General features: G+C 38.4%; 1 protein-coding gene across 1 annotated transcript in view; it reads right to left on the bottom strand.

The window, feature by feature from the left end:
- PRKCE (protein kinase C epsilon) overlaps nt 1–23996 on the bottom strand; it is a 296138-nt gene that overhangs the window by 193134 nt on the left and 79008 nt on the right. The window contains exon 2 of the mRNA XM_065833837.2: nt 2284–2347. Coding sequence (XP_065689909.1) covers nt 2284–2347 — 64 coding nt within the window. The remainder of the gene's footprint in view (nt 1–2283; nt 2348–23996) is intronic.

Genomic DNA, 23996 nt, shown 5'->3' with positions numbered 1-23996 from the left:
GATTTCTACCAAATTTACCCTAAATAAAGCCTCTTGGTCTTCCCAAGGGCTTCCTATAAAACAGTATTTCACAAGCTGTTTTCCCTCAGTAGCCTGCTACCATCTGAGTGCTCCCCTTTAACGCTAATGTAACAACACAAATCATAGTTCTTCAAATTGCTTTGCAAGCACCTTTCACATGTCACAGGGTAACGCACCACATAACACAGGAGACATCACTCTAACCATTTTTGCTTTTCCTGTATAAAAGGTTATAGAGTTTTAAAGAACTTTTGAAGAACAACATAACACCATTTCTCCTGCCTTTTGACAGTCTGACACACCTCAATGCATCTTGTGATGGAACAGTAACACAGCACTCATCTGCATATCAATTAATGATCAATGGAAGGTTGGAAGAACACCTACCTGCCCTGTGACAGAACCATACTAATGCCTTTAATGACACTTTAGTTCCATCATTGGTATGCTAGTTATCACGATATATGGAAACTACTATTTAACTGATATTTTCTTCAATAGGCAGGAAGAAAAAGAGGCAGAGCATACCTTAAGTGGGTACAAAATGTGGCTACAAGATGAAGTTTAGAAAACAGTTTGCTTTGTTTTTAAAATTCAGGATTTATAGCAATATGTGTTTTTGCAAGCTACTGTCAGCAACTGGTCAGAGCACAGCAGTTCATTACAAAGAACAGAAACATAAATGCATTCTTCTGCTGTTTCTCAACTGTTCAAAATAATTTCATTTCATAGCATTTTCTGTTTCAGCTTCTGCTAGGATTTAAGTGAATCTTCTTTTTGTACTGTGAACCAAAATCAATCTCATTTAGCTGAGCTCTATGAACTACTGGGGAAGGCTGATCAGTGGACATCGCTTAAAATAATAAAACCCAAATCAGCCATCTAGGCCATTTCAGCAGGTCAGGCTGCCATTGAGAGCATGACTAAGATTTGTTTCTTCATAAACTCTCTTATGTCTGTCTCTGCTGATTTAACTAAAAATTAGTTCGCTTTCTTCATGCAGTTAGAAACCTTTCTTTTCCATAGCTAGCATAGTCATTATTTGGACTTAGTTTGAGAACAAGAGATAACAGCGCAGTTAATGTTTTTAATTGCTCTGGTCTGAGAGCCAAGGACATTCTTGAGCGCTCTGCCCACAGGTGTGAGCCATTGAGGAAGGGGGCACAGATGGGGCAGAGCTTGACTGACATCCAGACTGAACAATAGAAGTATTCCATCCTATTAATGTCATGCTTCAGATTTAAGGAGAGTCAGGATCTTTTGGTCACTCTTTCACTTCTTGGCTTTCTTTGCTCTCTTTGTCAGAGCTGGGGGAGTCCAGCACAGGACGTGTAGATCAGCCTTTGCCATCTTGCTGTTTTGTAGAGGCCTCTGGGCCTTTTTGCCTTCCCCCCCCCCACCTCTAACAGGATCAGCTTTTGGACCAGGTGTTGCCTTCTTGGGATTGGCTGCTCAGTGTGGACAGAGTTCATGAGGAATTGCATTGAGTATATTTTATTTTATATTCTATTTGATATATTGACCAGTAGTGCATTAGTATTTTGTTATTTTATTAAACTGTGTTTACCTTGTTCCAAGCTTCTCCCTTCCCTTTCAGTTCTCTCATCTATTTGGAGGGTGGCGAGTGGGGTGAGTGAGCAGCTATCATGGTTGTATTGCTAGCTCGGGTTAAACCACGATACTGTCATATACCACCTGACTCTATTTCAACTTCAGCGCAGAAAAATATCTAAAGAATTTAATAAATATTTCTCTTCCATCTTTGTTTGCTGTTGTTGGTTGTTTTTTTTTCCAACATGTAAGTGCTGTGTCATAAAAATGAAAACGCCTCTTATCATTACAATATTTCGGTCATAACTTGGGGGAGGGAAGTGGAAAAATAGCAGATATTAGAACAATTTAAAAAGCAAATAAAATCTTCCTCCCCACCTTTGACATCGTATCATTTCTATCTACATAATAATGGTTAGCATTCTTCCAAAAATAAGAATTTGGAAGTTTCTTCTGGAAATTAATACTACTATTCTTATTTCATTACTGTCCTTTAGCTGATATTGTTACCAACTGTGATTAACAGGGTAAGATTAACTGCAACTGCTCACTGGCCCATAGGCAGGTAACTCCAAAATGTGTTGACTTTAACTTGAACTCATAGAGATTTAAGAGGATATTGACACAGCACCTCCTCTTATACTTCCATTGCAGAGGCCATTGGAAGATTCCATTCATGAAAGAAATAGATAAAATATTAAAAGTCCCTACCTTCACCTGATGATCCTGAAAGGTCTATGATGACATACACTCTCCCTTCTGGCTCCAAGTCAATCTGCAATCAAGAAGAGAATTAGAAGAAAACTTAGAATGACTCCCAAAGCAAGTGACTGCACATGCAGGAAACAAAAAGTTTCCAAAACTCATGAAGCCAGGTGTAGGCAGGACACATGGGCAAGTCTACAGTTTGCTACCAATAGAGCCTCCTTTTGCCAAGAGGTGTTGAGGACTCTGCACCTTAACTGAAATAAATAAAAGAAGTGTGCACCCTTAGCACTTGCAAAGCTTGAATCCAGTGAATTTTGCAAATCAAATATTTAAAGCACTGTTCTGCCATACTTTTGTACCACTGTTTCCAAGGAGATGAGGACGAAAGTTAAAAAGTGGTAGCATTGATTAACTTTGTTACTGTAATTTATACTGAGCCCAGCTACGAAAATGCGAAAGACAACACTGTGACCTATTGAGATCCCAGCGAGACAGATCAGCTCCAGTCACAGAACAGGGGAAATGAACACACACTGTTCATATGGCCAGTTGACACGTGTTTATAATACTCCCTTTGTGTCTCCACTGGGAGAAAGAAATACATGCTTTATCCTCTTTTTCTGAAATACAAGATTTGTTTATTTCTGTACCATTCTGGTAGATTTTAAGGAGTCTTTGCTCTTGTGGAGATCACTTTCACTCAAAATGAAATACAGGTGCTCAATATCAAGCTGCAGTATTTCAAGATCTCACGAGCTGTGGGAATCAGCTCCTGTACATTTAGGCACTGCAATGAAGAGCTCATTACAAATCCTCCTGTATTTTACCACACATTTCATCAGCAACTCAAAGTACTGCTGGATTTGAGTACCTTAATGGTGCCCCACACACGACAGACAATTTTTGCAGCCATTCATCTCTCAAGAATTAAACTGTAACTAAAACACTATGTAATTGATAGCTCTTACTGTCACATAGCACTTGTCACATGATTTCAGAGACTGAGTGATGTTGTGTACATTAATACTATATTTTAATTCTATTTTAGTAAGTACAGCACACAGATAAAATTGCATGCCCACTGCCAGGGTGCCTCAAAGGGCCTTCTCTGTCAGGGCCCAGCCTGTGTCACAGAATCACAGAACGTTAGGGATTGGAAAGGATCTCAAAAGATCATCCAGTCCAAGCCCCTTGCTGGAGCAGGAACAGCCAGATGAGGTTACACAGGGATGTGTTCAGGTGGATTTGAATGTCTCCAGAGACGGAGACTCCACAGCCTCCCTGGGCAGCCTGTTCCAGTGCTCTGTCACCCTCACTGAGAAGAAGTTTCTTCTCAAATTTAAGTGGAACCTCCTGTGTTCCAGTTTGAACCCATTACCCCTTGTCTTATCATTGGTTGTCACCGAGAAGAGCCTGGCTCCATCCTCATGACACTCACTCTTCACGTATTTATAAACGTTAATGAGGTCACCTCTCAGTCTCCTCTTCCCCCAGCTAAAGAGCCCCAGCTCCCTCAGCCTTTCCTCATAAGGGAGATGCTCCACTCCCTTAATCATCTTTGTTGCCCTACGCTGGACTCTCTCCAGCAGTTCCCTGTCCTTCTTGAACTAAGGGGCCCAGAACTGGACACAATATTCCAGGTGTGGTCTCACCAGGGCAGAGTAGAGGGGAAGGAGAACCTCTCTCGACCTTCTAACACCCCCCTTCTAAGACACCCCAGGATGCCATTGGCCTTCCTGGCCACAAGGGCACAGTGCTGGCTCATGGTCATCCTGCTGTCCACGAGGACCCCCAGGTCCCTTTTCCTTACACTGCTCTCTAACAGGTCATTCCCCAACTTATACTGGAACCTGGGGTTCCAGTAGTGTCCCACTACTCCAGCCAGGAGCAGACAGCCAGGGAGGCACCGGAGCACCCCAGCCCTGGGCATTAGGATTGCCCTGGGAAAGGGAGGGGACCAGGGCACCAGGACTATGAGTCCTTGTTGGTGCCAGACAAAACAGACGCAGGGCAAAAAGGGCTTTGCCTGTCTGCATTCAGCGGGACACATTTTTTGTCTCCACGTTCCTCTCTTCACCTGAGAGAACTTTTACAAGAGGAGCCCCTCTGCTGTTGCCCTCTTTTGGGCCACAGCTGCTGAATGCGCCAGGATCACACAAGCTCTTCACACCACGAAACAGCTTCTCACAAAAACACTCCTGTGCCCTTCAAGAGCAAAATGGTAGAGGAGTTCACAGGTCCTTCTGATGTCATTGCACCAACAGATCAAGAAAATTATCTCAGCAGCTGGATTGCAAATAGATGAGGCAGGAAATAGGTGTTAGAAAGGCCAGGGGTTACTCAGAGGAGAGGAAAATGAAAGCATGGTTGAGTGTTTTTCCATAAATAAAGCATTGAATGCTAAGTAAATACATTCTTAACAATTTCTGAACTGGCAGCATGAGTTTTGTGGAGGAGTTTTTTGGTTGGTTTCTTTTTTTTTTGATTTTTAAATAAAGCCACCGATCTTTAAATACTGTTCCTCTCCCTTTGCAGTTTCTAAATAAAAATAAAATAAATTATAAGATCAGAGGCACAGGTGCATGAATAGACTTTGATGTCTATGCTGAGGGAGGCTTTTGAAAAACTGCTATAGCACTCAACAGATGGCTGTATTAAAGACAGGCATGCCTAATGCTCTGTTTGTGTCAGCACTATATACTGTTTGGTTAAGCTTTAAGTAAAATACTCCATGCAGTTCAAATCTCAGTGTGCACACACACATACAAAACCCCAACATCATCCCTGCAGAAGAATCAGGCATCTGGAGGAGCTGGTGATCACCATTACAAAATCTCTGTTCTGCCCACTTAAGTACAAACAGCACAGGAAGCAAGAGCACTGAACCTGAGCTTCCGTTACCCATCACGCAGACTGTTTTCATATACGATTTATTAGAAATACTGCTAACTGATTTTGAGTCAGAATTTTTGCTGATGCTTTAAGCAGAATTTAGTATTTATGAAAGAGAGCCTCTTTACAAAGAAATTATGTTTCAGTCTTAAAATGTTTTAATACCAATGACAAGGAAATTAACATATTTTTAGGTTTATAAAATACCCACATTTCATTTCAACATGTATCTATGCTGACAGTCTCACCAGCCACATGAATTAGTACTTTTGCCAGAAGCCTGTAGCTCAGCTGCCTCAGCTGACCTTACATATAAAAATAACACCTCCAAAATGGCAGAATCCCCTAAACTGACAGGAATCCCTCTTTTGATCTCAGGTCTTTCATGTATCAAAGCAAGTATGAAATGAAAAGGACTGATTCTAATTATGCATAAAACTTTTCTAATTTAATGACTAGGAACATAATGGTATAAATACCTTCAAAACAGTCAGATTACTAGAATATAAACTACATGCCTTTCCTTTTAGTCTGGACATTAAACTACACTTAATGAAGGTGGAGATTATGCAACGTCATTTTATAAATAAGGAACAAAAGATGCATACAGCACAATCCAAAGTTTCCATTATTTTTTTCACCAAATGCCCTGAAAGTTATCACATGTGAAATGCCCTTAGACATATGTAACCAGAAACAGAATGACTGGCCAAATTCAGCTGAATATAACCATATTCATTTAATGCAATGGAAATAATGCGATCACAGTAGTTCTGATTCTGACCCTTCCCTTTGACTACAAATACTTCTCTCTGAATGCAGCCAAGCATTTACACATGCAGCGAGATGCTATGGGAAGATATCTAAGAAGATATGACTGATCAAAAGCACAACAGGGAAAAAAGCAGGATGAAAACTAGAGATAGGACAAAGGAGCTGAAAGAAGAGCAGCTCTGCTGTAAGCAAGACAAATTGCAAAATATATGCCTTGCACATACACAACACATTTTCTGCACTCAACAAAAATGTAACAACTATCATTGAGCAAAATATTTGATCACCAAAGTGTTTTAATCTGTTACTGGCCTATGCTGTTGCTGTGACTTTAGTTAAAATACAGAGCATTGGGAGGTGCAAGTAAGATTAATTGTAAAGGCACTTCAAACAACTTCTATATTGCTAAAATAATCCTTATCTGGCAATGTCTTGAGATTAGTACAATGATTGCTGGAAAGCAGTACAGATCTTGAAAAACTCCAGGCATGAATAAAGCATATTAGTAGCCTGTTTCAGGGAACAAAAGGCAACCATCCATAAAACCAGACATACTTTCAGAGGAAAAAAACCCATGCTGATACCATAGCCAAGTTTCAGCATATTGAAGGCATTTATATAGTTTCACAGTCATTAATGGATTTTATTTTCAACACCCTTCTGAGACGGTTCCCCATCTGTAAAATGAGATACTCCCAAAGGCACAAGCTAGACTAAATGACTTGCCAGAAAGTCATACAAGAAGTCTACAGTTAAACAAGAACGGAACTCTGGTCTCCGGGAGCCCAGACTGCCCACTGGACCATTTATTCTATTCCTGAGTCAAGCTTCACTTTGTCAAGATATACACATATCCTGTCATTCTGCAACAGCAGAGATGTGCAAGTACCTTTTATTTTTTTTTTTTTCTTTTTTTAAAAACAACTTAAATGGGTACATATCTAGGAGGCCATTTCCTTTCTTCTCCTTCAAATTAATATTCATCAGTTAAAACAATATCAAACCAAAAATTGTTTAAGTATTTCTCTGCAGCACTTCCAAAGCATCACAATTCTTGGGCAATTCTGGAGTGACGCAAAATTTAATCAAACTATGCAGAATATTGTGAAAATAGTTCAGCTTTTACTCAAGGTTTGCTTTTTCAAAGCCTTTGACTCCTAAGTGTTGTGAAAAACTGAGTCCTGAGCTCATCTAGAACCTCATCATTTTACCTCTCTTGGGTGCAAGGTGTAATTCTCAAACTCAAAAATACGAAACTTGGACAAAATTCTCTTAGACTAAGCTTTTGCTCAGGAAACTCTAATCTTACAGGGTTGAGGAAGATTAGCATATAGTACATTTATTTGGGTTGCAACAATGCTTCATATTTGAACATGAAGATTTTTTTGTTCTTGACCACTGTACAGCCTGAATAATTCCATAAACATTTGGGGGTGCTTTTGTCATTCTAGGTGATAGTAACAGCACAGAAATTTTTGCACACTCCATGAAGCAAACTGAGACCTGTTGTAAACAAGTGATAAACCACTATCTGCCGTGGCCCAGTGCTCCATTACCATCGGTTTCATTTGATCATAACAGAGTCCACGAGCCACCTATGTTCCAACACAAGAATGTCACCTCAGATCAGGTGCACTGCACTCATTTAAGCGTCAACTTGTCTCAAGAAAAATTTAAGGATAGTCATTGACAAACCTCAGATCTGAAATAAACAATAACTAGACATACATATTTTCCACAACTGAACTTCCTAACCACACAAATGCTAAGTTCTACTTTGATGTTCCCTAGCTAGACAGTATGCAAAAAAACAGCAAAAAGCCTTTGACCACAAAGCTGTTTAGGATTTTGGCAACAGTATAAACCTAAGTGGACTGTATAAGCAACAGAAATAATTAAATCCTGAAACCTGCTTAGCACCTCTTGTTGTGTGATGTTCTAGGATTATCTGATATTGGATAGCTTAAAGCATAAACCTCCAAGCACATGATCTGCCACTGCAGATAGTTATTTGAGTCACGTAGGACTTGAGAAGTCAGTATGTATTAACCCTTACTGAGCACAGCATAACAGAAAGTTTCTCTTTGAACACAGAACTTCTCTGAAAGGAAGAGGGAAGAGATTGTATGTTTAAAGAACCGGTATCTGCAAAGGCTGGTGGAATTACATCTGCTGTTTTGGGGGGGCATTTACTTCTCAAATTTTCATAAAATATTATTTCCATGAAAATGTAAAAGAAAGAACAGTTGTAATCTAATAGAAAATGACTGGAGACTGAGTCTGTGCTGGTCTTTTGTTCTTTAACCAAAAGATTTTTCTGCTTCAACTTAAATAGCTAACAGACTACCTATTTAAACTTATTTAACAGAAAATAAAAAAAAATAATAGCGACACTTTCCAATACAGCCAAAATAACTGAGACCAAGTGATTTAAAAGCTTTCAAAAACATCATCATTATTGGAACAGAAGCAAACACTCGACCAAAACAACAGCCAGAGGTAAGATTAATATGCAGACTTCCCCCAGCGTTCACGCTCAGCTCTAGCAAGCTCACCTAAAACAAATAGCTTTTCAATAGGCTCCACAAGACCTGCAAAATAGCTGAGAAATTTTTACTTAATAATATTGTCTAAAAATTAACATATTTCACATTACGTCATTAATTACACTTGACTTTTAAAGAAATCACCCAGAAAACATGTTGAGAAAACTTCCCCAGAATCTGTTTGCCTGCATGATTTCCCCCCAGCCCCCCCCCCCAGCATCTTGCTTTTCTGGCCAAAGAAAGCAGGTCCCTTTCAGAGCCAGTGCACTGCCACAAAGTTCACAAATCTGCCTTTCATTATGAATGTTACATATTTGATTATTATAATTACAGAGAAATGTAACACAGCTTGCCACATTGTAATTGACCACAATGATATACATAAAAGTTAAGAAATTTTGGCCACAGGGAATTCTATCATTTATTTACTCATACTCAGAAGTCAACAAAAAGACATCAAACATCTTGCATGACCTACAGAAAAGATCAAACACTTTCCAGTGCCAGACACATGCACAGACGTAATATAGAACAGAAGCAGCCAGGGAAAAACAAGATTCAGCTGAAATAACCACAGTATTCAGAAATCAATACTAAACCAAGAATCCTTCCATTATTTAATATAGCATATACCAATATTCAATTGCAGAGTCCTTAATCACACGTGATACAACTTTGATCTTCCAAGATCTACTGTACTAGAAGGCCTTCCAGGCACCGATGGAGGAGCATTTTGAATGCATGGCAACACACCAACACACACGTGCTTGTGCAAAGGCATGCACATCTGCACACTCAGAAGTCATGTACACATTTCATGTTTTACAAGGAAGAACAACTTTTATGGACCGCTGTATTGGGACTAAGGTGTTCATGGTTCATTTTCTGGTGGAGTCCAGAAAGTGAACGTGGACAAACAGCTATATTTACATGTGACAAGACAGTAGAGCAGTACAAACGGCTGCAAAGACACCAAGCAGCACAAACACAGAAGGGTCACTGCAACCAAGTTTCTGACTCCCTGATCCAAAGGGAGGAAGAGATTATCTTCACTTTCTTGAAAGCTTCAGATGGCGTATGTATGGTACAAGGTATTAACTATTAGTAAGGCGTTTAACAGTTACATGTCCAAACTGGTTAGGGTGTCTAAACACCTACGATCAGAATTCATGAGAGAGAGCAGTAAATCAATGAGAGAAACATTTATTCATGAACAGAAAAAGAAGCCAATAATCTGAAGACACTAGGCTACCCAAAGTAACCATTTGGAACATTCTGCACATGAACACATCAATGGAGATTCGTACCAGTATGAGTGTTTCAGGCATATGTGTGTGTGCTGTCTTGTTGGTTTTATTAAATCAGTATGGTTATTCTGATGGCGTAATTGTCTTCTACTAGTATGTCTTATAAAGGCAGACGAATAAGCCAAAGTTACATAGTATATTTTCACACTACAAATGGAGGTTGCATTACTATAGTAATCCTAATGTAGATAAAGTACAAAGAACCTATTCAAGCCCAGAGATAACATGAAGTACAATGTTAAAGAGCTGGGTTTGGCTGAACAACGCTCAACTAGCCTTTTTGACTGAAGGGACAGTAAAACCACCTACAAAACTAAAGTCTGCATAAAGCCATTCACTTGAAACATCTGCTAAATGTATTTCAAGAAAGAAAAGAAACTCTTCAGAGCACAATCACTTTCCCAAGCAGATGGTTATTTGATTTAAGAATAAAGGAATTGCATCATGTGGTAAGATCTGACCTGTAATTTCATCACAAAGCTTTTCAAAATCTATTATTTAATGCAGTAGTGCAGTGGCACTCTCCAAACCATAGGGAAATAATTAGCTGTCACAAAATATTTAAAGCACATTTATTGTCTTGGCTTATGGACATTTTTTAATGTCATGCAACAGAACAACCAGAAGGGAGGGGGTTACCCAACCACCTAGGAATAAAATATTAAATAGAGAATCAGGACTAAAACCACATTATGGTTAGTCAGTTAATATGTTTAAAACTGGTAAACACTGTCAAATTATTTTACTGCAGTACAATTTCAGATGACCGCTTATTCATACATATAAGCCAAACTCCTAGTTGGCACATTTGTTCAGTCTCAGAAATCAACCAAACATGATGATTTAAATGCACAGATATGTGGATTTTATCCTAAATTGCAATAATATTTCCTCTGAGTAGACACTTTTGCTACACTTTGGACAATTACATAGAAATAGTTATCCACATAACAATAAGTTAATGGATAAGCAGAGGACCTTGGGATTGACTGGTGATTCCTGGTTATATACAACAGTTTCAGTGCAGTGCATAAATTTTCCCTTGTTTCCTTAGGCGATTTCCATATGTCCTTACTGAAGTCGTGCAGATTAAAATATCAAGCAACACTGTTTGTTTTCTGTAAAGCATATGGCATTTTTCTTCTCTTTATGGTCAAAACACTCCCTTCTTTCACTCTCCTCCTGCCAGGTATAGTCTGGGAACCTCAAGACTGTGGATAGCAGAAAATACTCACATTGCATTACCGTATCAAGAATAAAAGAAAAAGCTGTGCTGATGTTTAGACCTCAAAAATCAGAGAGATTAACAGGTGGAAGATCCAAGACCGAGGTGGCATAAATTCAAATCCTTCCTGAATGAGGGAAAATACTCTCCCCAAAGGCAGGATATGCATAAGAGCTAGGGAATGGTGATACTTAGATGATGTGAATTTGCCCTTTGCTTTTTCACCTGTTAATCCTATTGTAGTCCTCAGCAAAAAAGAAAGACTCTGGAATTTGTCTTCATCCAACTGCACTTTAAAACAAAACCTAGAAACAATACCCTGGTTTGAGTAAAGCTCTCAACTGCCTCAGAGGGAAGAATTTCCCAGACCAACTATTAGAAAATAAATTTACCTTACATGAAACATCACACAAACTGGGTAGACACTTTGGCATTGATCTCGGACCCTTCCCACAAGAGGCTTACACGTCCAAACACTGCTGTGCAACACCTTTCCGTAGCTTTCAAGTGAGGTCCTACTGGACTTGCAATCATCAGTTGGCCAGTTAGAAGAAAGTAGCAGGGAACCAAACCCACTTTGGTTCAATTCTAGTTCAGGTTGATTTGCAAGCAAAGCTGTACTGGCTTTGTTCCAGTTAGCAGCAAAACTCACATCTAAGCCTAGGTTCCGTTCCAATTAAAAGAAAAAAAAAATTAAAACAACAACTACTGTTTATAAGTTTGAGTTCAGTTCAGCTCCCTGGGAAGAAAGGAGAAAGGCCTTTCTTATCTGAAAGGCAACCATATTAGATGTTCTCTCCAGTGGTATTCATAATGGAAATTAAACCACAATTAGGAAGGAAACAGCTTGATTCAGTATGCTGCAAATGGACAAACTGTACTTTGATGACACCCGCTGGAACTTCTAAGTATGTTGATGTTTGACACTGGCATCAGCTGCAAACCAGAGCTCACCAGCAGAGATAAGAACTCCAATTGGTAAATTCTTACTCTTTTCCCAGTTTGATATGAATAAGGCTCCCTGGCCTGACGGCCCCCAACTACAGGGGCTGAAACTGCAGATTACACACTTAAGGCAGCCCTGGAGGTGTGCCCAGAAGAGTCTTTGATCTCAGCAACTGGCTATGAATTACTAAGGTCTGTCCCTCAAATTTCCAGAAAATGAACAATATTTTATTTGAAGAAACACTTCTAGAAGCTATGGGGACCTGTTTAAAAATTCTCAAGCACCCAAGTTCTTTCTGTGCAAAACTGGTCTTCTCACATGACAAAATCCCTGGTTTATCTCACAGTCAACTGAAGTGTACATACCCTTCGTGAACTTTTGGCCAATAACCAAGCTGACCAAGCACAGCTGAACACCAGAGAGAACTTTAAACATATAGTGAAGCGACTGACTTCAGGTTTTGTCTCAAGTCTCATGTTGGCGTCCAAGGCCAAATAAGAACGTCCTAGGGCTGAACTTAGACTATCAAGGTTGTGCCAAAGAACAGCAGCTCTCTGGACTATCGCCACTGTGTAAGAAACAAGGAACAGTACTCCAGGTAGGCAGAACTTGAGAGATGAAATAACATAATATAGAGACTGAAATATCTTCAATAAAAAATCACAAGTGATTGAGAAGAACAAAAGATCTTGGGAAGAGAGACAATTATGGGAACATAAAGAGCCAAATATTATATATACAGCTCAGAAGTGGCATGAAGTTGTCGCAAGCAAACAACAGCAAGTGAAATACTATTTCAAGAACACAATTATGCTAGACTTTTGGAAACAAAGCCATACTATTACTTTTAATCTCATTCTTAAATCTTAGAACATTTCTTATTACTATTTAAGCTGTTCTGCTTTGTTGAAAGACCGAGTTTCTTCCTAACTTGAGGGCTAAGCTGTTTAAAACTAACAAAGAAGTTTACAACAGTTTTAAAATCAAGACACCAAAACCATGATAACTTAAGAGGTTTTACTATTCATCCAGGGAACTGTAAGGCTGTCATTTTAATAAGATATCTCTGTTTAGATATCCTTGTAATTGACCATTTTTAGTAACTCCAATGTACTTAAAAAAAAAAAAAAAAAATATATATATATATATCTCCTACTTCCCCATTCAGATCCCTCTCTGTTTTTTAGGAAAGAAACTGGAAACAGACGCAAAGAAAAGGCAATAGATACCTTATAGAATTATCTACATTTGGCTATAGTAAGGGGAAGAGGTTGCAAAAACACCACAAAAATATTTATTTCCCAGTTGAAAAAAAATCCTTCAGTGAGCACTAAGATGAAAGCATGAATACACAGGCTTCAAGAATTACAAATAAACATTCTTCTGCTGGGTTATGAAGATGGAAGGAAAAACTATGTTCTACACAAATATTCTCTATGTCCTTTCACATATGTATCTGCAACCTGAGCTGCTTTACAACAAACACTGACATTACAATAAACAAATGTTGAACGATATACAAACCACAATAGTAAAACAGAATTGGCATCAAGTATTTAAACAAAAGTATCCTTCCTGGAAATAGCTCTCCTACTTACAGCTTGCCAAGAACTGCATCGATTCAGAGACTTTCTTCAAGTTATACTAAAAGTGAGGTTATAAAGAAATTTGAAAGAAGGAATAAAAGAAAACTAAGAAAATAAAACAAGTTACTTGCAAAAGCATCTCGGCTTTTTAAAAAACAATATATTTTTTAAATGCTTGTTTAGCTGAGGGTGAAAGATTCCACTGTGCCTTCGCACAACGTGACACAGGCAAGTGCAGGCAGTATTTACAGAAACCGGCCGCCGTGGGGACATGTTGCTCCTTTTCCACAGCGAGCACAGGCAGGATGACGCCGTATCCGCAGCGAGGCCTCTGAGCCCCTCCACTTCCCTGCCCATCGCCCTTTCCACACTGGGCTTTTAAGTAAGGATGTCTAGAACTGGGAACTGGATGCACTGCTCAAGTCTCAGTCCAGTATTTAAATAGCAAGATCATTCTCATTTTCTAAAGGAAAAGATCATTTCTAAAAACCTCGTATTAGAGAAATATTCTGCCAGTGAATGTGGCAGTTTTAATCTCCTAAAACTATTCAAATTAGTTAAATCATCGAATCCCTGAAAAACTAAATTCAAAAATAGCACTAAAACATTTAACTTTTTCTTTTTTTAACAAATACCCAGAATTGGGGAAAAAAAATACCTCAAAATTTGACAGAAAATGTAGCTCCAATGCTAAATTCTGTATCTTTCTAAAAAATTGCCAGAGGAACCAGGTTTTTTAATATCCAGAAGAAAACATCATTGAAACTTTTGGCTCTATTTGTTTTTCCCTTATTACAATAAGATCTTTAGATACCATTTAATAGCATTGGGGTTTTGTTTAAACATAGTTTTTGTCTTGCCCTGATGATGTTTTACCCTCTGTTTAATTATCAGATTAGAAAGATTAATGAAGTTAATTCTGTTAACAAAATGGCTATCCCAAGGACTACAATTATCTGTGATTCACTTGGACTTCCTCTGCAGCTTTAGCCATAACAAATCCAGAGCAAATCTGGGACTCCTCAGATGTTAGCTACAAAACGCTTTGTTAAAAGAAAAACAACACACAAAAACTGCTATAGTCCCTGCTACCCATGTTCAAACGCAAAAATGAAAATCAAGTACAATAAAATTTAGTAGCTTGACACATGCTGCCAGGCAACCTATATTCTATGAAACGGATAGACCAGAACGTAACATCTTGAATACAGCGATTACAGAAAAGGAAGCGGCAAAAATAGCCACTACTATTATTACTGTTCCTGAAAAGTCAGGCAGCAGAGTCCACCAGCCAAAAGTGGCACACCAGGAATAGATACATCTTCAAAATTCCATAAGAGCAAACATATCCTGGCGTATGCTGCATCACCAAACATTTTTCTTTAGCATTTATTTTCATTTACTGCAGTGTTTTAAATGGAATCAACGTGGAGTTCTCACATGTTGGCTAAGAGTTTGATATGAAAGACACAGGTAAATCTTTTTCAAATATCACTCTTGCAGATATCCATGCAAGCTTTCCAGTATTTCCTGGATTTAAGAAAAAAAAAAAATCCTAAAATCCTTCCGACACTTATCCTGCCTTGTATTGTAACAATTTTGTTGTTTCAGTGTGAGCTAAAAGAGGAACAAAGTGCAGTCCCATTTGCATGTACATTCAGATATTGTTCTTCCAAAAAACTGATTATGATTCAAAATTACTTTTTTTAAAAAAATACAAGAATATTCAGGTTTGGGTAAGTTCTTTGTAGATTTTATACAGCCCTATAGGGCTCCTGAAACCGGACTTACCTAAAATTTTGTTCTGAATGTACAAGGAACACCCATTTCTGATAATGGAGGGCATAGCATGCTGCATACTTACTCTTCTATTAATATAAAGCCAAGTAAGTATAGCAAAGCTAATGCCTCTCTTCCATAAAATACTTTCAGTCTTTTCTGAAAATGTCTGGGGATGAAGGATCTGCTACATTCCTTGCTAAGCAGTTTCATTAGTTTATCACTTCTAATGTGAAAAGAAATATGTGCTTTGCTGTTCACTTTAATCTATCTGGTTAGCCCTCAGTTCTCATTTTGCCCTTTATCTTTCAAATGGCACTCTATTTTTTAAATGGTACTTTACATACCCAAATTAAGTAACCTCCCATTGTTGCTTTTATATAAACCAAAACAGAGAGCTCAGAGTTTCTCCCTGTAAAGAATTTTCTCAAAACGTGAATACTTTCAGAAGTCCTACTGTGAGCTCTCCTATTGACCTGCCAAGTTACCCTGGGCAATAGACTTAATTCACCCTCCATGTGCCTTTTTTACCTCCTATTATTAGCCTTATTTAGAGTTCATATGCTAAAAAATCCAGGCTTTCCTTAACATATTTGTCAAATCAGACCCTGATCTCTTTACCATTATCTTCATCAGGGTTTGCAGGCTCTAGGCACACTGCCATAAAAATGGTTTTATTTGAACTGTTAAATTGACTAGGAACACTCAGTCATTATTGGATCCTATTGATAAACTCACAGATACTTCTGCTATGGTGCACCTCTCACCTCCCAAAAAAGCGGGCAGCCCTACCACTTGATTTACAGAAAAATCTCCATTTGGGGTTTACAGCATAAGCTCCTGCAATTCTGATTCCACATAGACAGTGCAGAGATCGGTCTTGCAGCAAGTCTGGCCTTCAGTAAACTTCTCATCTCAATTTCCAACCAGTTTTTAAAATGTTGACCACCCATAATCCTCCTGTGTGCTGCCTACAGAAGGAGGAGGAATAATTTCACAGCTGGGGGAAGTGTCATGACAAAGCTGCTATCTGTGACGAGCATGGAGGCAGGCAGGACAGGCTTCCTCAGGGATGCTTCTAAATTTTGGATACCCTCATTCCTCCATCTCTGGTTGGCCTACAGTTTCCATTAGCGTTACTCCACACAGCTTGCAGAAATCTCCCTATCATCAAAACTTAGTCCTATCAAAGTTTGTTTCAAAACTCTCTCTCCAGTCTTACCTGAGAACAAAACCAAACCAAACAAACCCACACATACACACACAAAAAAGAAGGTAAAAACAAAATTAAAAACACACCAAAACTTAAAAGGTGATCTGAAATGGGAACTACTTTTTTTTTTTTTTTTTTTTTTTTTTTTTTTTTTTGCTTCAAGCATAGAAACAGTTTCCAAAGACCTGCCTGACCAGAGTAACAGCAACAGTCCATTTACTCCAGAAACTCAAGGAACTCAAGGACAGAAGTGGAAGGAAAGTTACCTCTGTTGGGGAAGAAAGGCTTTTAGCGTGTAGGTTCAGGAATTTGTTTGTTTGGGATTTTTTTCTTTTAAATGTAGGGTTTTTTTCCCTACTAGTAATAAAGATGAAAATGATTCATGCACAAGTATGACCTTGTTAACCATCCAGGCAACCCCCCCTCTAATTAAGGCTCTCTGGGGAATGCTATAGATCTCCATGATGTCTGTGTAATATTGCAGAGCGAGAGTTTTGGACTGTTTCCATTTCTGATTCCCTGACCCTATCCAATCTGTCGCTTGTGGCTCAGTCAGATATGTTGCATTTTAACTTTTCCCAGGAGTCCACACAGTTTCTCTTTTGGGTTGTTTCAGATTTCAATCTCTATGAAGCAGCTGCCTTTAAAAGTGCTTTCAATTTAACCCACCACAAAATCATTTCCCCCATCAAGAAAAAATGTTCCCTCTCTAAAAATTCAACATACATACATACATACATATGTGCATGCTAGTGATGTTGCTATCTATTGAAGATAAAGATGCAGTGAGATCCAGTAAAGATAAAAGGATAAAAATGTTATCATTCTCCAAATCTGGCTCAAAGAGCAGTTGGTATTTGGCCACGGAAATGTGTCTATTTCTGGGTAATTTGGTCATTTTTCTGGTACTGTCCTCCAAAAAACAAGAACAAACATAAAAAGAGTAACTTTGGAATTGTGTGTTCAGAATTGAAGAAATGCAATTTATCAACATTTTCCATACACCTGAGGAAATGCTGGGAAAAAAAAAAAAGCCCCACACAATTACTGGTTTACTGTTAAAATTTCTTTAAGATCATTGGTTAACCTATTCCCCCCCCTCCAAACCTAATAAAAACCAGGTTAAGTCTGAACCTGAACCCTGACCTGCAATTTGTTCTCATTTTCATCTTGGGTCATTTTAAAAGAAAATCACAAACAGGCCCAACAATAAACCTGAAACATTAGCAGGTATTTTAGAAGAAGTTTACTGAAGTTTCTTCCACTTCATGACAAAGCTGACCACTCTCTACTTAATCTGGTGCTGAGGAGTGCCCTTACCTGCAGGACAGTCAGGATCCTACAGGCATCCAGGCAACATCTGTGAAGGAGGTACACCCCAAAACACACTCCAAGTGAGCACAAGGCACAACCTGGCAGCCACACGGGGCTCCACACATCCTCTTCACCCCTCTACAAAACCAGGCCTTTTATTTAATGCAGCCCATGACAGCTTTTTGACTGCTACCGTAGCTTTGCCACAAAGTAAGGGAACTTTACGCTGTGTTTTGCTCTCACCCCTTGAACAATATCAAAGGAAGGAACTGGACCTCTCTGACTCAATGTATGAACTTACGACCTGACTAGTTTACTTGAATTATTTTATTGTCATTTAATTAGGATGAGGTTCCCATCCTCCCTTCAACTTTTGTTGTAAAAAATGCAACATGAAAAATACAAACAGGAGTAAACACTCCAACATTAGAACAAGGGAGAGAGACTGGCTTTCCTACTGCATCAGCATGTTGCACAGAGCTCACAAGCTCTATCAGACATTCGGCAAGAAAAAGAAATACTGGAATAAAAGGCAATACACACAAAAGCCAAGTTAGCATCATTTCAAAACCTGACATTTTACCTCGACAACCAATGTTTCTCAAGGATTTTTTTCAGGTACAAAATTAACAATTGATGAACCAATATTTCATTCAGAATTATTTTTATTACACATAGCTTTGATTTCATAACCATGAACTAAGGCACATTTTTGAAAGTCACAGAGATACATGTTACATGCTGGAAATCGCAGTTAATTCCAAGTGTTCAAGAAACAGCAGCTCATTCTAGGAAGCAAAGTCCAATTAGCTTATACTAGAGAAACAACTACTTCAAATACATCCTACACTGCCTCTTGAATTCCTTTTTTATCTGAGCTTTTTCTAGGAATTTGAGCAGTTATTTGAAAAGGTATTTTTATACCACAAGATTTCAGCAGCTAAAGATAAAATCTATTACTTGCATTTAATTATTACTACATATTTGTAAGTTTCTATAAAATTACTGAATATCAAGCTTTGAGAGCTGTAAAACACTTATGTGTTTTACTTGTCAATATATAGTAGTGTTTTGTTCATAAAGTCATTAATAATGGTAATACAATGCACATAAAACATGGCTTCCTTCTCATTTAGCTAGGCAAACAGTCAAAACACAAAAACTGCACGTTTTATTCTCAGCTACTTAGCCTCCTTTTACCTCCCTTTACATTGTGCATAAATTGGGATAATTACTCAGTTCACACTACAAAAATTTCTATAAAGAACCAAGTTTAATGGCAGCAGCAGAGCTGTTGTGAAGGATCACATATTGAAACGTTGCGAGCTTATGGCAGCTTTGCCCTTCACACCAAACCAATGACAAGAAATGGAAAGCTACTGCAAGGCTCCATGTTTACTGGGAATGTATCTAGGGGGGAGACAGAAACAAGTTATGACCTTACTGGCACAACATTTTGTTTCTCTGCCCTGAATTTCCTCCCTCTCATGACCAGTTCTACTGCTAGAAAACAGTTCCACAAAAAGAGATGCGGCCAGTGAAAACAGCATAAAAGACACATTCCAGAAAAGGACATTTGGTCTTTCTGAGAGATCAGACATACATAAGAGTTATCTATCTTAGTTTCTCTACCTGAAATTATCTGCTACTGCAGTAATAGTTATGAGTATGTACATCCTTTTCTTCCATCTTTTTCCATTATTTCTGGTGCATTGATTTTACTAAGTGTCACTAAATGGATAACACAAAAATAAAGATGCCCATGCAACCATAGTTGGAAATACTTCTATCCTTCGAGTGTATTACAAAACACATGTAGCTATCTATCTGTAGAAAGCAGCATCAGAAGAATACAGAGTAGGTTTCAAAAGAAAGGAACTTCAATGAGAATGCTGAACAAAGTCTTATTTTAAGCTCGACCACAGAATCTTTAATATCACTCCAATGCCGCTAGGCTCAGATATGTCAGGAAAAAAGAGACTTTTCCTTTTAAATGTTACTAATTTTATCAAACTCACAAAAGGAAGTGGACCTACATTTGAGTGTGGCATTCCAAACCTAAGGTTTAATTAATTGTCTTGCTCATTTTATAGCTGTATGCATCATACAAATGGCAATAATAAAATACCTTAAAACTAAAAATGAAATTACATACTAAGGCAAATTTTGTAGAGCAGATTAAAAGTGGGGATTCGTATTAGCTACTTGAAGAAAGCAAGATACTGAGCAGAGATATAAGTTGTTGTTTCTACATACTGTATTAAAATAAGTCCCTCTTGTCCACAAATCTCTATCTGAAAAATTAATCCAGCTTTAGTTTATGGAGATTAGTCCAGATTTAGTCCATATTTCATACTTTAAAAACAGTGTAAAAAACCATTATTTTTTTAAAAAAACTCTGAGGAGTCAGACAAATAGAAATAAAACTCCCACAGAGAATAATCTTCAGGAATTGTTTCCAATGTGGAAAAATGTATGTACTCTATGGAAGGCTATGGACTGAAAAAGGGGAAAGCAACCATTCAAAAGCATGTGAGTAGTATTATTTCCCTTCCATGCTATTTTTAGTTTTGCTCCTTTCATTCTTCTTGGAAATGCCTGTGAACAGGGTAAAAAAAAAATAATCCTAACTTTTATACGCACAAGAAACAGCTTTGCACGCTGAATCACACAAACTGTACCAGAGTGTCACTAAATCAGTATTGGGACCCGAGTGTGCCTCAAGACGTTCAGAGACGACTGGGAGCATCCGATACTGCAGCTCCTACTAAATAAATGGGCATTCAGTGTTGTTTTCTGATGTCTTTGTAGCCTGCATGCAGGACAGAAAGGACTTCTTATGAAGCTGCATTATTCTCATAACACAAGTGCTAATTCATGGAAGACAGAGGATGAACTAATGAAAAAAACAGTAACACGGACAGAAAACAACACTGACCCCTACAACTTCAAAGAACAGAGGAATATGGAACACCATGCACAAGCCAAGCTGCTACTCCCAATACAGAAAATTCCCGAATTTAAGAGGTCTGCATGGATTTTCTTATTTTCTTCTCTACAACTTCACCTGTGCCATATTTTTGCTGTTTTGCAGTCACGTAATTGCTATGCAATCTACCTGATATTTATGTTATGATCTCTAAGTACTACTGCAAGAGTCATTCTAAATTTTGGACTCTATACAAATGAAAGCATTATATCCATTAAGCCTCTCTTAAAAGTGTTCAGTCTTAATGTACCTACTAAAAACACATCAGAAAATAATTAAGATGCTAATCTGCTTGATCCTCATTTGGCAGAAGTAGGACTAATACACTGGCGCTGCAACCTCTGTGCCCGCTGCATTCCTTTGTTTTTAAAGCTTCAGATAAGCAAAGAAATTTGCCCTGCAGTGTTACAAGCCAGCAGATTCAAGCAATATTTCAAGCATTTTTCTCATGCTATTACTGAAGAGACACAATACTAAGGCACCTGAAAAAGAAACACAATAAATAATATGAAGCAATGCTTGCCTTCCCTCAGAAGAAAGCTGTCGAGGAGTCTCCTACTACATGAAAAGAACACTCTGCAAACTTTTATAGGAACTACATGATTTGATCCTTTCTACACAAAACTGGTTACATTTCCTGGCCCACCAAAATAGAAGCTGGTACACACAAAGTCTTTGATTTTTACACCTGGATCTGAGAATACTCCCTTTACAAGAAGCCTGGTTTCCCCTAGGTTGCATGTTCTTTCTTGATGAATTGCCAAGGAACTACCTATTGCTTTGGAGAACATCTGTTATTGTTCCATCTCTCAGAATTGCACACACATCAATTTCTAGTTACCACATACATGAAAAGTTCTGAAACTGCTGCTCTGTTCAGAGCATGTGTTAGGAAGAAAAAAGAAAAGGAAATCTTCCAAATTTTATAATCATGCTTTTTCTTTGATATTTTTATAAGCTGTCTATAACAGAGGAAGAACAAAATTACTTCTGAAACTACCAAAGGGAATAAAAATAAAGTGATACATATATGAAAGAGAAAAAGCACTAATTTGGACATACAGTGACCTCATAGGGCAGGGGTGTCAAACTCATTTTCACCGGGGCCACATCAACCTCACAGTTGCCTTCCAAGGGCCGAACGTAATTTTAGGACTGTATAAATGTAAGAGTAGCTACAAAAGAGCAAAACTAAACCTTTCCAAAGTTATTTTTAAAGTAAACACGTGACCGAACTGTGATGTTTTTTGCCCATAGTACACAAGAGTAAATTATGTGTCTTTCCTACCTATATGATATAGTCATCACAAAAAAATCCCAAATCGTTCAAAGAAATTTATATTGTTTACAGCAAAAAAAAAAAAGCAAAGTAAAAAAGCTACATTGCACAGTTCAAGCAAGCAACAAAAACCTCCCTCCTACTACCACCACACATCACCCACCGGAAAAGACACGAGCTTCATTTATGACCACAATACCAGAAGACATCATCCAACATGCTACCCCTCCAACCCTTCAACTACTAGCAGGCTTGGAAAAAGAAATTCAGAAGCATCTGCCTATCACCTGATTTATCTACATTTGGACAACTTTTCACCTGAAATTAAGAGAGGACAGGTTTTCAAAATGTACCTTGAGGACTCAAGTGCTGAAAATCTCCTGCATTGTGCCTCCAAATTCTCAACACAGCTTTGGAAAAAAAAAAAGCAACCCAAACCAGCACCAGGAACCTGGGCTGAGCATATTGACCTCGTTGTAAGCTGGATCAGATGCCTGCAGTATAAAGCCCAATTCTTCCACCAACAATTATTCAGCTCAGCAGAGTAGCTCCAGCAAAACATTAAAAGAGATTGTAGGCTCTCAACAAGAGTAATAAATTATTATTTCTGCAGCAGTAATATTGAAGGGTGCCTCTGAGAACTTTTACCCCATGTAGCAGCTTCAGGATAAAACACCTACTTCCTATTCTGGAGAACTGCAAGGAATAACAGAATTTGGTTTGGCATTTCAAGTAAACAGTTTTGTTCCTTTCCTTTGACACCATTCACAGGTTTCTGTTGCTTTGCCTCCCTAGGTTTTCAATATAAGGATTTATTAATTCCCACTAATGTATTAGCAGAATTTTTTTAGACACAGTATGAGGAAAAAACAAAACAACAAAAAAACAAACCAGGAAATCTGAGAGAGAGAAAATCTGTAGAATATGTACTTTATCTTAAAAGGAAACAGGATAAATTATGATACACTTTTAACCAGGAAACTGAAAAGTACCTGAACCAGCATACAAAATACAGAGTTTTTTCCCTTGTTCTCTTCTGAGGACTGAATTTGTAGCATATTAAACTGCAAATCAATTTTACTACTCACATGTTTCATATAAATTGGTTTTATCTGCTTGTACTGCTTCATCATCATGCAAACTAGCCCAAGCATGTTACAACTGGAAAACTGAAATCCTCTGTCATTTCAGCTGAAGGAAGCCTACAACATTAAATTCAGTAACACTTTTAAAGTCGCTATTAGAAGTTCTTGAACCAAATGAGACCTGGTGCCAGCACAGATGACAGCAGAAACACTGCGAACAGACAGAAGTGCATGTGATGGTATGTGAAGAAAGCATTTCCCTGTAACTACACAGACCTTGCAAATCATCTATAGTGTGTGTGTGCACACACGTGCACACACCCAGAGAATGCCGAGGGTCTCTCCTCCCCACACTCTCATTCAGAGCAATTGCTTTTCTGATGGTAGGAACAGTTTCTTCAGCAAGGGTCTCTCTGCCAGAGCAGAGCTACACCTGGCCTGACTCCAGTCTCTGTTACACTGGGGAGGCTGAGGTGTAACTTCAGGGAAACTAGAAAAAGTACATATTGAAATCAGTATGAACTAAGCTGAGGTTGGCATCAATACCATCAGCAGCACGTGACTATAGGAACAGAGGTAAAGCCCAGATTTTTCACTCTCACTGGGACTCACCAGTCACGAGCCATTACTAGCAGGCAGACTGTCCCTTCTTATCCACCTCTACAGCCTCCAGGGGCACTCCAACTTATATCAGAAATAAAAAGCATTTGTTCTATTTTTGTTTCTCAAGTACAGCAGTATTACTGAACCTACCCAGACAGTTTCTTGAAGACTCCCTGCT

Source organism: Patagioenas fasciata, chromosome 3 (genome assembly GCF_037038585.1).
Source record: "Patagioenas fasciata isolate bPatFas1 chromosome 3, bPatFas1.hap1, whole genome shotgun sequence".
Classification (NCBI taxonomy): domain Eukaryota; kingdom Metazoa; phylum Chordata; class Aves; order Columbiformes; family Columbidae; genus Patagioenas; species Patagioenas fasciata.
The sequence above is the reverse complement of the archived record's forward strand: the minus strand, read 5'-3'. Positions and strand labels throughout refer to the sequence as shown.